Source organism: Mycteria americana, chromosome 4, assembly GCF_035582795.1.
Source record: "Mycteria americana isolate JAX WOST 10 ecotype Jacksonville Zoo and Gardens chromosome 4, USCA_MyAme_1.0, whole genome shotgun sequence".
Classification (NCBI taxonomy): Eukaryota; Metazoa; Chordata; class Aves; order Ciconiiformes; family Ciconiidae; genus Mycteria; species Mycteria americana.
The window spans coordinates 82,473,517-82,488,430 of record NC_134368.1 but is presented as its reverse complement, the minus strand read 5'-3'; the positions used below and the strand labels follow the sequence as shown (position 1 = coordinate 82,488,430).

Genomic DNA, 14,914 nt, shown 5'->3' with positions numbered 1-14,914 from the left:
TACTTCCATCCCCGAGTTCACATACCTGCTCAGCTGTAGCTCTCAAAATCTCATCTGTTTCATACTGTCCAAGTGCCACATTTAGCCTCTGAGCTGAAAAATACGAAGTTTGAGAATCATAGCTACAACATGGGCCATTATCTAGATAAACCCAACTGGCAGTCAGAGATGCATTTAACGGTGTAGTGCTTTGAAGGCACGCTACATGCTTCATAAAATTCTTCCATTTAGCACAATTATATTAATGCAAATAGGACTTGAAAAACCCTACAGAGACTGTGTAATAATAATGAATTCCATTTCTTTCATATTCTGTTTTCTTTTAGAAATTTTAAAAAATGAAGTTTCTGCCTAGAAAACCCACATACACATATGCATCTTAATGATTCACGAGGTCTAAGTGCAACAAATCACATTGTGTGTCCCATTTATTTAGCTGGATGTTTGACAATGAACCTGTTGTTGGGAACTCAGCCCCGCAGTTCTCAATAAACTTTCGACAAACTTAGGTCAAGAGAGCTTCACTGATAAATGGATCTGAGTACTCAAGTACATCCAGAAGAAACCCAAACAAGAATGAAGAAATGCAGTCTGTCAGTATCTGCTTTTTCTGAAAGAAGCAAAGCATAATGAGTAATGAGATTTCACACTGCTGAGCTGGGAACATCAGCTAAGGCATCACTCTTCCTTACTTGTCTAACTTTGGCTATTGGGATTTCAGAGACTACTTGTACTACAAATGAAAGAACCAGCAGAAGGTTGGAAGGGAGAAATAACAGCTCCTTCCACTTGTTCACGGAGTGTTCTTTGACCTAACAAAAACATAGTATAACCAGCTGGTCAAAAGAGGTGATTATCCTGCTGTATTCAGCATTGGTGTGACCTCACCTTGAGTGCTGCGTGCAGTTCTGGGCCCCACAACTTAAGATGGGTGTGAAGATCCTTGAACATGTCCAGAGGAGGGCAACAAAGCTGGTGAAAGGGCTGGAAGGAATGTCCTATGAGGAGTGGCTGAGGACTTTGGCCTTGTCTAGTTTGGAGAAAAGGAGGCTGAGGGGCGACCTCATTGCTCTCCACAGCTTCCTGAGGAGGCGAAGTGGAAAGGGAAGTGCTGATCTCTTCTTCCTGGTACCCAGGGACAGGACACATGGGAACGGTTCAAAGCTGTGCCACGGGAGGTTTAGACTGGACATCAGGAAGCATTTCTTTAGCGAGAGGGTGGTCAAACACTGGAACAGGCTTCCTAGAGAGGTGGTTGACGCCCCAAGCCTGTTAGTGTTTAAGAGGCGTTTGGACAATGCTCTTAACATGCTTTAACTTTTGGTCAGCCCTGAATTGGTCAGGCACTTGGACTAGATGATGGTTGTAGGTCTCTTCCAAATGGAATTATTCTATTCTATTTTATAAGAATCTGAGTGACACCTTTGTAACTGGAATGAGGAAAAGAGGAAAAAGGAAGGCATGAAGGTAATGCATACATTTTGATTTAAAACAACTTCTTGCCTATTTTTCTTGATACACATCCAATGGTTCTTCTTCTGGTTCTAATCTTCTAAAGGACAATATAGGAAAAAGACAGAAGGGACAGAAAGGAGGCAGTAGTAAAAGGATGCCAAGGAAGTGGAAGGGGAAAGTAGCTGCCCTCACCAGCCAAAGCAGTCTCCAAACATGAAAGGCCATAGGTGCAAAAGGGGACAAATCTTAAACACCCCTTACAGATGTACTCACCTTCAACAGTGAATCATTAAATACATTCTGATAAAAGTTGTATGTATTTAGTAGCTTATCACAAAAATATGTAATGGAATGGATGAATTATTATTTGTAGGGTTAGCTGCTGACGCTGCAAAAAGCATTCAGGTAAAAATCAATTTATAACCGATCAGTGCCAGAGAGTAGCATTTCACACAGAGAACCTTCTTTACAGCTACATATTTAACACAACAAATATTTATTCTACAAAGCTAAATATAATAGTGCTTAGAAAAATCTCTTTTTATGTGTATTACATTCAGCATTTTAGAACTTTGATTTCACATTCACGAAACAAGAGGAACATCAATCCATGTATCAGACTTAGAGTAGGCCTCAAATAACTTATGTCTCAGTTGGCATGCAAGCCAACTTCAAATTTGTCATTTGGCACTTTTCAAAACATATGAAGTTTTTAAAAGAAAGAATTAAACTTCTTGATAGAAAAGGCAACTCCTATCACTTCACAGTGAATTTAGTCTGAGCTCTATTTAGAGCCTAAAGATTTATACAATAAGAAGCTACACCCAAACAAATTAAATACATATGAAAAAGCAAAATACCAATATTTGAAAATCCACGATTTGTTCACATCATAGTATAATAAATACTCATGCAAAGCTCAATAAAGATTTGGACTTTTGAGCTGGGATGACTCTGTTAGCTCAGACAGAAGCTTTTCTGCTACTAAGGTCCTTGGAATCAAGAGCTGGTCTTTCACCTTTGGCCACCCAAAGCTATCATACAAAGTTTAGCATCAACTGAAATCTTGACTTTTGAGTGATGCACAGCCATAGCACCTTATGCACTGTGATCTTGTCCTACTTCCTGCCGTGCTATCAAGTTTTCCTGTAACACTAATCAGTGACAGGGACGGCCACATTCTTGGGACAACACATCAACCCATTCTCTATTTATAGGAATATAAACTGTGAAGTAGCAATTTTTGCCAGTATTTTGCTGGTAAGTAATTAAAGTGTGCTCTGATTCAGTCATATTAAGCTTACATTAAAATTATCAAAATTGTAACAAAAACCACAATTAAAAATACTGATTTTAGTCTGTAAAGCAAATTTTATGAGTAATGGGCAAGACAGCTTTTTTGCCTTTCAAGTGTAAGCCAAGCATAGGAAATGCAGTAGTTTCTTAACTAAAGAGGCATTATGACAAAAAAAGCATATATTTTTGGCTATTACCCTCATTAGCAGCTTTTAATTATTAGTCTTCAGCTAACTAAAAAACCAGTTTTGATGCTATAGCATCACTATAGCAAACACCAGAAGAGCTACAGAATATAAATCTTCCTTGCTACAACCATAGGCAAAATGGTTTCTACCCTCTGTAGAAATTGACCCCAGCTCCCGAGAGGCAGCGCCCAGGCCTCGGCTCCTCTGCTCCGTCCTTCAAACAGCCCCAGGGCAGCACTTGGGCCAACCCGCGAGGCGTCGGGAGCAGGCGGGCAACCCACGAAGCCGACCACTCGCAGAGATCTCACCTGGCTCTCCCCCACTGCCGAGCTCAGTGGCCATATTTCCAGTGGAAAGCTTCACCGCCGCTGAGAGTTCCCCCCCAGGAAAACCTGCAAAAACCCGGGGAACAGCCGGTTTATTTCAGCCGCTCGCCACCCCCGGTGCCCGGCGGGGCTTCGCCTCACCAGCGGACAGGGAAGGTAAGAGCCACTCGGGAGAGAGAAGGAAGCAGTAACTTCCAGGCGACGGGGACGCGCTCCCCTCGCCTACCGACTCCTACTTCTTCCGCAAAGTAAAGCCGCGGCTGCGGCTGGGTGGGGCGGGGGCCGTAACCACGACCTCCCTCTCTGCACCTACCCCTTCCCCTCAGCCCGGCGCGACAACCCCGCCGCCCCCGCCGCAGCCTGAGAGGGGAACGGCCCCCGCCGCGGCGGCCGGCACTAACGGCACTCACTCGCCTCAGCGACGGTTATCCCCTTCACGCCGCGCTCCCATCACGGCTAACGGCCGAGACGGGGCCTGCCTGCCGGCGAGGGCCGCCGCGCACCCACCTACCCGCGCCGCGGACGCCTCAGCTCTTCCCTCAGCGCCCAGCTCGTTCCCGGACGGCGCGTCGGTCACGTGGCAGCGGAGCGACCGAGCCCGCAGGAGCGCGCTGAACTGAGGAAAGCGCCCGGCAGGGAGGGGTGAGGGTGGTCGTGTGCGCATGCGCGCTGGAGTTCCGTGGCGGCTGCTGGATAGCGCTGGAGGTTGTGGTGAGGGAAAGCGGGAGCCGAGTTTTCTTTCAGAGTCGCAGCGGCTGTCTGGAGGTGTAAGAAATCCCTTGTTAAACTTCTCTAAGAAACGTACGGGTTAAAGGTAGGTGCTTACGCGTTAAAATTCTCTTCAGGAAATGCCGCCGCTGCTGCTGTTAGTGGCTGAAGTAGCTGGGGGTGACTGAAACCAGGAACAGTTTCGAGTCCTCTGGGAGCTCGTGCCTGTATCTAGCAATGAAGTCTTAACTACAGTAAAAGCTGCTCTCTCTTACACGGTTTCCAACTTTTCCCCTGTCCTCTTGGAGCAATTAAGAAAAACACCAGTCGAATTACTTCGTGCTTCTTTTTGCCCTTGTTACCAGCGCCGGTAAGGTTTGGGATGGAAGACGTAAACCCCCTCGCTAAGGAGGGACACGAGGTGATTACAGCGGCAAGCAGCAGTAGCCTTCTCCTTGCTGGTGAGGTGCGACGCTCGTGTGGCTGAGGTCTGAGCCTATCAGCCGGGTGCTGTCAGCTCCGTGTAGCTTGAGGCCATGCAGTGTGAGTGCTTTTAAATGGCTGAGCAAGTACTTGCTGTAAAACTATTTCATTTAGCGCTTGCATCTCTTCACGCTGTAGTAACAACCGGCTGAGGTGTAGCATTAAAAGGTAATGAGAGGTCTCCTCTTGATCTTTTAAATTACTTCTACACCATTGCTATGTGTTGGTGTTTTTATTGTAATTGAAAAGCATGCTAATAGCCAGCTTACCTAAATCTGTGCAATGTAATAAACTTCGAACTCGCACCAATGGCCATTAATTTGGAAAATCTTAGATCTGCTGTCCTGTAAATTGAGCAACCTTAGTGGTAGGTAGACCTCTAATGAAAGCTAGTGAATGTTCTGCGATTTTCCTTATTACTTTATGGTTCTTTTTAAAATGGCATGTTCTTCTATTTAAGAGTAATATTGGTTTACAACAATGGGCTAAATCATGTATGTTCATTTTGGTACACTGTAAGCTGTCCCTGCAGGAGTTAAGGTTTTTACCAGAAAAAGTCATCCGTCTCTCATATAGGCACAAATAGGAATGTGTGATGCATCTTGTGTCCCATCTTCATTTTAGAGACTACAGTTACAGGAGAGTCTAAAGTAGTTTAGCAGGTTCTATTCCTTTACTGTTTTTTAAACTTGGTATGTTGTGACTCTTTTCCTGAGAGTATCTTTCAAATCTTGTGCACAAGAAGCTTCACATTCCTTACTTCAGTCAGGGATTGTAATAGCTAGTCATGTACTTCTCCCTGGGTTTTAAGATCTTCCCAGGCTACTTTTATTAGAAGGCTATATTATTTTAAAACACTACTGAAAGCTGGAAGTATTTTCAAGTAGGTGTTTCAGATATTTGCCTTGACCGGTGAATGCAAAGAGTTAAATATATTGGCACAAACTGAAAATAGAATAATAGAAGGAAATGTTGACTTCTAAGTGCATAATGTTAATTTAATAGTGTAGTATAAAATGGGTTCATAACACTTTTTTAACTTTCTTAGATGCACCCATCTACTCTTAAACTTCACTCTTTTGAGTTAAGTGATCCTGCTTGTGGAAATGTCTTGTTTCCTTTCACAGTTAAGTGCACATAAGGCATGTGCACTTCATTTCCAGGAATGCTGTTCATTTCAGAAAACACTAGGAAGCATCTTGTGGATACTTCATGCTCATGCTGCTCAGTGTTTGCAGCTTAGAAAATTGAACACACGACACTTGCCTACATTTCCTGTGGATTAATATTTTCTACATCAGTTCAAGGCTAAATAGCCCATTGAATATGTTTCAGCAGCTGTTTGTGTTGTGAGAGGGACTTGTTATTTAACATATTGCTCTTTTATTTGGTGGCGTACATTGTAATTGTTGCAGAAGAGTTGTCACTGTACTTGCTTAGAACACCTTTTCTTACTAGTTCTCTCTTTTTGTTTTAAACTATGGATGATTTAGCTTTGCCTGTTTGAGTTACTACTAGTACTGGACTATGAGCCAGTTTCTGCTGGCTTAAGAATGCTGTTAGGACACTGTTGGGTGTCTTCCCTCCCCATGCTTGTACATCGACTGTTTTCTTTCAACTTGTGTCATCTCGTTGAGTTGGGGTAAACATTAATGATGGTAGAGTTTTTTGTAGTTTCTAGGGCTATCCCAGGTCTCTTGCATAAAGCACATCTGATGCTTGTCTAGCATATCATGCAGTTAAAATGCTGATGTAAGAATTTAATTAGTTTTTGGTTTATTTAAATACAAACTTGTCAAAAGTGATAGTCCAATATTCGACTTTCCTTTTTTACTGAACTTCTTAAATTAAGGTGTCTAATTACTAAATCTATTGCTTCAAATTTTCCCTAATCTGTCACACTTCTTTGGTCACATCATCGTCTCCTTGACCATGCGTATATCTACTTGCCTAAGGTCATTCTAACTATTTTACTGACTTGAACCCAGAGAGGAGGTCTGGTACTTTTCAGCATGAACATCAGTGAATGGAAACTGGCTAGTGTGACTGTAGCAGAGGGTATGAGACACAGTTAATGTGTAGTCATAAGAGCAAGGCTATGGCATATAGGGAAGTGTGATGCATGTGGTTACATTCTGTCTCATGTACTACAACTGTTGATAACACGCGCAGAATGTGGTAAGTTATGCTTACCTTTCTGTGAGTCCCAAGAAAATGGGTATCTGGGTAGAGATGAAAAAGCACAATTTTGTATTCCCTGCTGAAGGAAACGTAGTTACAACTTAGCTGCTGAGCTAGCACCTCTCTGGTCACAGGACTTAACAGCATGTGCATAATTCTCTGTCAGGTTATGTACTGCCAGTTCGCTTCTTGTATGGCTAGGAGATGTGTAAGGGAACAAATCAAGGATCACTTTTATGGAGATGGGACGGAACTCGTGATACTGAGGAGGGGAGGGATAAGGGGCCATGAACTTGTTGGAAACTGGGCTCCACTGATTCTTTTGTTTATTAAATAGATGAAGGCTATTCTTAAGGTTTGTACACTTATTTCTAAGTAACAATGGCTGTTGGAGTGCAGTGTTCTCTGTTCTTGCTGCTTTGCAAACATTCAGTGTTTTTAACAAGATGTGCTTGCAGTTTTCCTTGAAATCCTGTAGTTCAGCTGGTTTACAATGACCACAAAGCAAAGTTTTAGCTAATTGTTTCATCTTCTTGCATCTCAGATTCATGGAAGCTTTTTCTCAATCTATTTTTCTCATATTACCAAATCATCTAAGATCATGTAGTGAATACTTTGTTTTGTTTATCTGTTCTCTTGATAAATATTTCTGATGGTTTTGGAAAGTGTTTATTTAGGTACATAGTTGAAATGCCTTAAGCTTGGTAAGAGGTCAGAGTGATTTGTAACCATGCAGGTATAAAAACCTATGAAAAGCATTCATGTAACTGTTTATGTAGTTGCTTTATAAAGCTAAACTATCCAGCTCTTCTGATGTCTAAAAATATGATTTGATGATTGACTTGGTACGAAAGTGTGCTTTTTTCCTGGCCAAGCAAACAGTGTAGTTGGTGCTGAAATGGAATCTGAGATCTTCTTTGACAGAAACTTCCTTTCTCATTTATGTAGTACGTGAAGATGGAATTTACAATTAAACACACATGGGACAGTTTACCTGTGAGCCATGAGCCAGTAACAGTTGTGCTGAAGTCGGACAATGCAGGACTGCTAATGGAAGTTAATGCTCCCTTCTTTAATGATCCTCCAGCACCACTGGGAGAGCCGGGGAAACCTTTTAGTAGACTGTGGGACTATGAGGGTAAGTGTAACTGTTCTGCTGCAAATATATCTGATTTGTGTAGACACCAATGTTCCTCTGTAGTTAATATGCCTGGTCTTTATTTAAGAGTCTGTGATGGTTATTTTTTCAAACTGATCTAATGGTTGTGAGTGTATGACATCTAATTCACTTTGGTTTCCTTGGTCACATTACTGCTTTTAAAGATCAGATCTGAAATGTAAAGGAAAAAAAATTCCTTTCTGTGGGGAAGAATACCGGGAGAGAATTTAGTTGTAATCATTGCCTTACCCCTAAACAGCTCTTTAAGTAACTATAAGCCACATACTATATTCAGCTGTAAACCACCCCAAACTGTACCAAGAGTGATGCTGTTTTTCAGGGTGGTGAATTGATTTTCATCACTAACACTCCTGGCTGTAAGGTGAGTGGTTGTTTTATTGTAGTGCAACAATACAAATGATGGGAAAAAGAAGCAAATATGTTATGTCACTCGGTGTCCATAAAGAAATGGAGTACAATGAGCTGGATTGGTTCCAAGAATGATGAGGTTGACTTCCTGATCCTGTCAATAGTATAGGCTTAGTTTCTGGGTTACTGATATAACTTGTGGAATAATAGAGGCAAAATATATCAGAATAATTTTGTGGCGCATATACATAAATGCATTTGCAGTAGGTAAATAGAAGCAAAATCCTAAAGATAGGTTCTACTTTTGCTTTAAGAAGTAGAGAGCAACAGCTAAAACATTTGTCTATTTTAATCACTTTTCCAAAGTATATTTGAGGGAATAGAAAGGTGTGAAACAAAGGGCAGCTTATAAAATACGATTCAAAACTGTACCCAAATGGAATGGGGAGTATTCTTATAGTAATGCTGTTTTCTTTCTCCTTTCCTGTCAATACTTTCACTTTTACCTGTTGCTTTGAATAATGCAAGAGTTTAATGTTTGCAGCAGTTCTCTACTTCCTGATTATTGAGCTATTCTAATTAAAGCTCTACTAGAACAGTATTAGCACCTCTTTGATATTATTATACTAAACAGGCTTATGTAAAAATAAAGTTATCAATCTTATCTAATTATAATTCTAACTAAAGCTTTCTAATAATTTCATTGCTGTGAGAAACACTGTTATAGTTCTTCTTTGTGTTCCTGAAGGGTGATTCAGCAGTTGCACCTGGCTTTCAGGTACACCTGGAACAGTAATCCCCTGTCCAAAATATCAACCATCTACAGGGAAAAGCCATTTAAGAGCTAAATGCTTTCTTACTATTTCTGAGATTTAACAGTCTTAGTTATGGGGTGTGTGCTCTGCTGTGAGTGTATGTTTCTCTTTTCATTTTTTTTTCTGGTGTCTGGTGCTCTGAATCCTCAGGCCACCAGCGAACACAAGACTTCTCCACTTAAGTGCTCTACCTGGAGTACATGCTGTGAGTGTGATTGACTAGGATCACTCTATCTTGGTCATTTCACCTAGTATGCTTGGTCAGCAAGCATACTAGGTGAAATAGCTGTGTGCTGATGCTTTCCTTACTGCATTGGCAGCCAATGTTAGTTAGTAGACCTGCCATTTTTCTGCTGCATGAGTGTTTCCAAAGCTGGAGTTGGTAAAGTAAATAAAATTAGTACAGTGCTTTATAAAGCTCTTTATGATGATAGGCATTCAAAATAAAAGCTCTTGAAGTTACAATTATGGCACAGCATTTCAAATAGTTAGGAAGCTGTCGGTAGCATGTACACAGCTAGGCAAACTCTGGCATGGCACTGGCCAAAAATCATGAAAACAGAATTGTTTTAATGGGATATGAAGGTGTTGGGATATTACAAAATAGTTAATATAAAATACTGACAGCCTGGTTTTTTTAGTTGTAGAAGCATTTTTCCTGAGTGACAGAACCGAACAGTATTTAGAAGTTGAACTTTGTCCGTAAGTACAGCACTCTGAAAAAGTCACAAATGTTAACTTGCATTTCCAGTTCTAATGCTTGTACGATATATGTATGAGGAAGACTGGGTACAGAAATTGTTCCAGTATGGGGAATGTACACATTTGTGGCAGAACAGTACACTAATAACTTGGCATCATTTTAAGAAAATTGTGCTCTGATTTTTTTGACAGCCATGGACAACACTTGTTGCTGCTGCTTTCTGGCAAAAGAAGAGTATGGAATGTAAGTGGTCAAGTACATTCATAATGTACAGAAGAACTAATTGTTTTTAGGTGCATGTTGCCTGATTGGAAGGTGACATTACCTCTTTTTTTATTCCTCCTTTGACAGGAAGAACTTCCTTTAGAGTTTGAGGTGACCAGAATGAAAACCAAATGGGAGGGTAAAGCTCATCTTCCTTGGAATTACTTTCCACCATGCACTAACAAGTTCAATGCATTTGCAATTCATGGCTCAGGAGAAGAGAGAAAATATGAAGCGCTTTATCCTGTGCCTCGAGATGAACTACAGGAAGGACAGAAACCTGATTTGTAAGCACGAAATTAGCTCTTTTGTCATATAGTTGCACTATTCTTGGAATACTTAAAAAAGCTAATCTGGCTTTCAGATTGAGTGCCACTAGTATTTTAATTACACTGCTTAGCCCCAGATCCATTGGCACTGTACTTTGTATAAAGCACTGTGGCAGATAGCTGTAATTAGTGCTTGATTTCTATGTTATCCCCTAGGTGCATAGAAAATGATGCATTCAACACCATTGGCATCTGTTTTATCATCTTCCTCAGCTAAATCATAGATAGGTTGTTCTACTTTTTCCTTGCCTCCAGCACCTCCTGAAATGCCATTTAGTGTTAATTTCACCAGATACATTTCCAGCAAATCTCTTTTGCTTCTCCCCTACTGTTCTAAACAACCTCACCTCTACAGATTGCTCCATATTATGGAAATATTTGAGAAGGCAGACTAAACTGAAAAGTACAATAAAAGGATACCCAGTATCAATGGAAAAACTAGAATATCTTGATTTTTAAATTGTGCTTTGGGCCTGTTTATTTTCTTTGACTGTGAGGCTGAGATGATTTGATTAAAAACTGCTACTTCTGGGCATTTTGTATAAATGAACTAGCTCTAGAGGGTATGCTATAGTTCTTATGCAATCTTGTTACTCAACATACAATGACATCCAGGTAAGGTAAGTTTTAGACAAGTTATCCTTTTTTGCCTTTATTTAAGAAAAACTTAGCTTCTGCAATTGTTTATTTAAAAAAATTCTAAGCTATTGCTAATAAAATACATTCTCTTTATCAGTGTTCCATAAGAAATAGGTATTTTTCTGTGGTAAACTGGAGAATGCCTGTAATATTTTTCAGGAAGAGATTCTTTCTATTCTTTCTATTGTACCCCTTCCAAAAAACCCCTTGACTTTTTCAGACATTAGTAGCAGATGCAATTATATTAAGAGGTTGCTCCTTGCTACTTTCATTGCTCTTAGTTTGTCTTTACTCTTACAAATTACTTCCTAATAAGAGAATTCCATTTACCTTTTTAAATGATTAGCGTAGTGTCAGATGTTCTGTCTACTGTTTGGCAGTTGTTTAATGTAAGTAATTGGCTTCAGTAATGTAAGTTTAATGTTAGCAATTGATTTCAGTGTCTTCCTTCTATTGTTTCTGTGTGGCAACCTAAAGGAGAAATTTTTAGCAAGAACTGATTCATAATGTTTAAAAGAAAACAAGACTTCTAGTCTTACAGAAAAAGTATATTTACTAGCTTCATTATCCTATTCAGTCTTCCTCTTTTCTGTAAGGAAAGGATATCCCTGTGATACGATTTTGCAGGTGGTTAGGAGTTGTAAATTTTTACTCTATTGGAGTGTGGATAAGTCATAAAGCAGGATATCACTGTGCTCTTGCTCTGACTGCAGTTCCAGGCAACGTAAGTTGAGGGAGTTTAAAAGGTGAGCACTTTGTTAACTTCACTTTATGCTGAGTGATACTTGTTCATAGCTGAGGATTTTGCCCTGTGTTTTCCAGTACAAGATTTTCAGAAACACAGTAGTGTGTTTTATTTGTAAACTCAAGTTTTGGAAAATGAACACATGGAATGCTTGTTACATTTCTGTTCAAGAAAACCTGAAAATAAAGATTAATTAAACCTATTGAAGATACTGCCTTTTATTAAGACACATACTACAAGACTTACAACTTTTTTGTTTATATCTCCTGTCTTTGCAGTCATCGCCTGGAATTCTTCAAAGATTTGAACCTGAAAGGACTAATGGGAGAAGATTGGAAGCAGCCTGAGTCAGATATATGGAAGTCTCTCACTAATTAAATGGATTGAAGCATAAATTTTTATAGCATTAAGGTTGGATGAAGCTGTATGGAAACAACTTCTTCATTCTGCGCAGAGTTCCTAAATATCAGATTAGTAAGGCTTTCCTTGACACCAAAATCATTGATCAATCTTAAAATCAACTGTAAAGTATCTGGGCCAGTTGATTCTAAATGTATGAAGTATGCAACGGCTTGTTATTTCAGTTCATCTGGGTATGGAGTTTTTCATCTGTGCAAGAGATGAATCTGCTCCTACCAATGAAGGGGAAAAAATGTGCTGAAATTACAGCTGTGTTTTCATGAGAGCTCTAAGCATAACAAGGCCAATATCTGGCTTGAAATCTTTCCGTTTCCTGTAGTTGCTGCATTTCTGCTGTATTTTCACTGCTGCTTGTTTGTTTCTTGGCTGTTGAATGAGATTCTTATGTGCCTAATTTTTTTGATTGTAGTCGGGAGAAAGAATGCCTTCTTCAGGAACAGAAAAGAATATAGCTATCATGGCATTTTGTGGCCCAGTACTTGCATTGCAAGATGCTGTGGAGGTATAACACTACCCTTTCCTATACCTTCCTATACGTGAAGTTTTCCCTTGCACGGTGCTGAAGGGGGAACTTAATCTGTATTACTTTATTAGCAGACCTCTCTGCTTCAAATTCAGTGTGGAATTTCTGGTGATACTTAGGTACAGAGGATAGATTTACAAAAGGTTTTGTGTATTCCAGGAAAAATTTCTGGCAGAAATAATGTTTAGTAAAACCTTTTGATATAGTTGTGTGCCTACAAAAGCTTCTTTGTTCCAAGACCTTGTCACGTCACCTTAAGGATTCAGCTCAGACGTACGAGAATTTTGTTTGCATGCCACCTAACATTGGAAATACTCTAATCGTATGGGCCTACATTTTCTACATATGGGCATGAATATTTTTAACAGTACTGAATACTGTTAGATGGTAACATCTAATCTGTAAACTCTCACAGGATTTACAAATGAGATGTTCCTTTTTTGTCTAGCATAGTAAGTGCTGCTTGATTGTGGTTGCTGACTTGATCCTATTAACTTAGAAAATGGGAAGCTTACCCAGTAAATGAACTTACCCAGGAAGCTTTCTCCTTTACTAGAAAGAGGACTTCCTGCATCCTGTTGAAATGTCATCATCACAGGGTAAAAGGTGGTTATGTTCTCTAGTTTTGTGAGAAGGATTGTTTTGGGAGTCTGAGAGAACATGGCTCAGTCATAATTGAGGGAGTATCTTTCAGAAGTTATGCCCTGAGGATGTGGTGTTGGGTCTCATCCTTTTGTGTAGCATTTTCTACTGAACAATTTAGAATCCTACAAGTTTCTGGAAGGGACTGGTGTTCTTGTAGTCTAACATCCTGCTCAAAGCAGGGCTGTTGTTTAAGCTAGATGAGTTTGCTCAGGGCCTTGTTGAGTGTTGAATAACTCCAAAGATGGAGCTTCAAATGCTCTGGGTAGCCTGATTCAATACTCAGCTAGTTCTGTTATGAAAACTTATCTAATTGCCATTTCCCATGCTGCAACTTGTGTCCATTGCCTTTTGCCCTTTCTCTGTGCACCTCCAAGAAGAGTGACTTTTTCTCTGTAACTACTAATTACATAACTGAAGATAACTGTTGGCTCCCCATGGATTTCTTTAAACGTTGTCATTCTCAGTTTGCCTTTTGTGACTCATTAGTAGGCACCTTCCACTCAGATAATATTGACAGACAACTTAAAAGTGTAACTTGGGTTGTAACTCAGAGGCAGCAATGCTCCCAGGCCTTTCTTCTTTATTTAGCTCATAAATGGTTCTAAAAATCTTGTGTGTAGCTTTAGACATCAAAATGCCTGTAAAGTTTTGCACAAGACTGAACTCTAACTCATATTACTAAAAGGATTCCCTGTTCTCTTCTGAGTTTGTATGCAGTAATAACCATAGTCTCATGGTCATGTTTTGTTTGCTATCTTTAAACTTAACTCTGCCTGTAAATTCTGCCTGAGAAGAAAAGAAGATGGGAATATCCTGCCTTTGTGAAGAACATCTTGGTGTGATTAATATCTGAGATAGAATGTTACTTCAGAGTTTTTGTTTGGCTTTAGATTCCTTCTTTGTACTTTCAGTTTTATAGAACTATACTTTCAAGTTTAAGGATGTTAGGCTTTTTCAGATGCAGACTTTGGCATGTCAGTGCACTCAGCCATCCAATTGTTTTTGCTATCTTTTAATTAGACACTATAGATTCCTTGCTATAAAGTGCCATCTGTTGAAAATTATAAGTATTGTACATTCAATTGTTTGGCTTCTTTTCTACCTTCAATCCATGTACAGTTTTCTAAAGAATGGCGTCAGTTTGAAGTACTGAATAATCCAATAAATGTTGATTAAAAACATCTTCTAGATACTGACATCTCAAAGCTGCTTTTGACATTTCAGTCAAAAGCAAAAAACATTTCACTAAACTTTTAGACTTCATTTTAAAGACTGTCAAAAAAAGTGCGTGCAAAGGTTCAAAATGAGTTTACTGTTTTTCTCACAAAGGTTGTTTTCACGTGATGAATGCTATTTTGTATGTAAAGAACAGTAAATCAAATTATTTATTCAGAGGCTTCATCTCATATTCTTACCACTTCAAAATTACTACTTCAGATTTGACTTTGATGCAAATTAAAAACTTTGAGGGAAATAGATTACTTTCCCTAAATAAGTAATTTAAAGTAAAATAATTGTCTCTGCAGTACAAAATGTAATGCTAGATGCTTCTGAAAATAGGAATTATCATACAGACTTTATTCAAGGCATATGCTACTCCACACTGCTGTCAGGTGGTTCACTTGTATGTTTCTAAGCTTTATGAGTCTGTTTGAACGGTAAGTGC

General features: G+C 39.6%; 2 protein-coding genes across 8 annotated transcripts in view; one reads left to right on the top strand and one right to left on the bottom strand.

The window, feature by feature from the left end:
- SCLT1 (sodium channel and clathrin linker 1) overlaps positions 1-3,913 on the bottom strand; it is a 46,138-nt gene extending 42,225 nt beyond the window's left edge. For 3 of the 4 annotated variants that reach the window (XR_012775652.1, XM_075501087.1, XM_075501089.1), the window contains exons 1-3: positions 3,777-3,913; positions 3,248-3,331; positions 40-93 (exon numbers count right to left, since the gene is read on the bottom strand). Coding sequence is in view for 3 of the 4 variants with exons in the window: in XM_075501087.1 (XP_075357202.1) it covers positions 40-93; positions 3,248-3,281 (88 nt within the window). In the remaining variant the exon portion in view is untranslated. Of the gene's footprint in view, positions 1-39; positions 94-3,247; positions 3,332-3,772 lie in introns of all 4 variants that reach the window. The other variant, XM_075501088.1, reaches the window with a different exon arrangement.
- C4H4orf33 (chromosome 4 C4orf33 homolog) lies at positions 3,803-14,668 on the top strand. 4 transcript variants are annotated; one of them, XM_075501091.1, is made up of 7 exons: positions 3,952-4,032; positions 4,339-4,439; positions 7,586-7,775; positions 9,622-9,682; positions 9,875-9,926; positions 10,035-10,234; positions 11,939-14,668. In XM_075501091.1, the coding sequence occupies exons 2-7, from the start codon at positions 4,356-4,358 to the stop codon at positions 12,036-12,038; spliced, it is 687 nt and encodes a 228-aa protein (XP_075357206.1). In that variant the 5' UTR covers positions 3,952-4,032; positions 4,339-4,355; the 3' UTR covers positions 12,039-14,668. The 4 variants fall into 4 exon arrangements, with proteins under 4 accessions (XP_075357208.1, XP_075357205.1, XP_075357206.1 ...); XM_075501093.1 differs by lacking the exons at positions 3,952-4,032; positions 4,339-4,439 and adding an exon at positions 3,803-3,907; XM_075501090.1 differs by lacking the exon at positions 4,339-4,439 and having other exon boundaries at positions 3,922-4,032.
- The last annotated feature ends 246 nt before the right edge of the window (positions 14,669-14,914 follow it).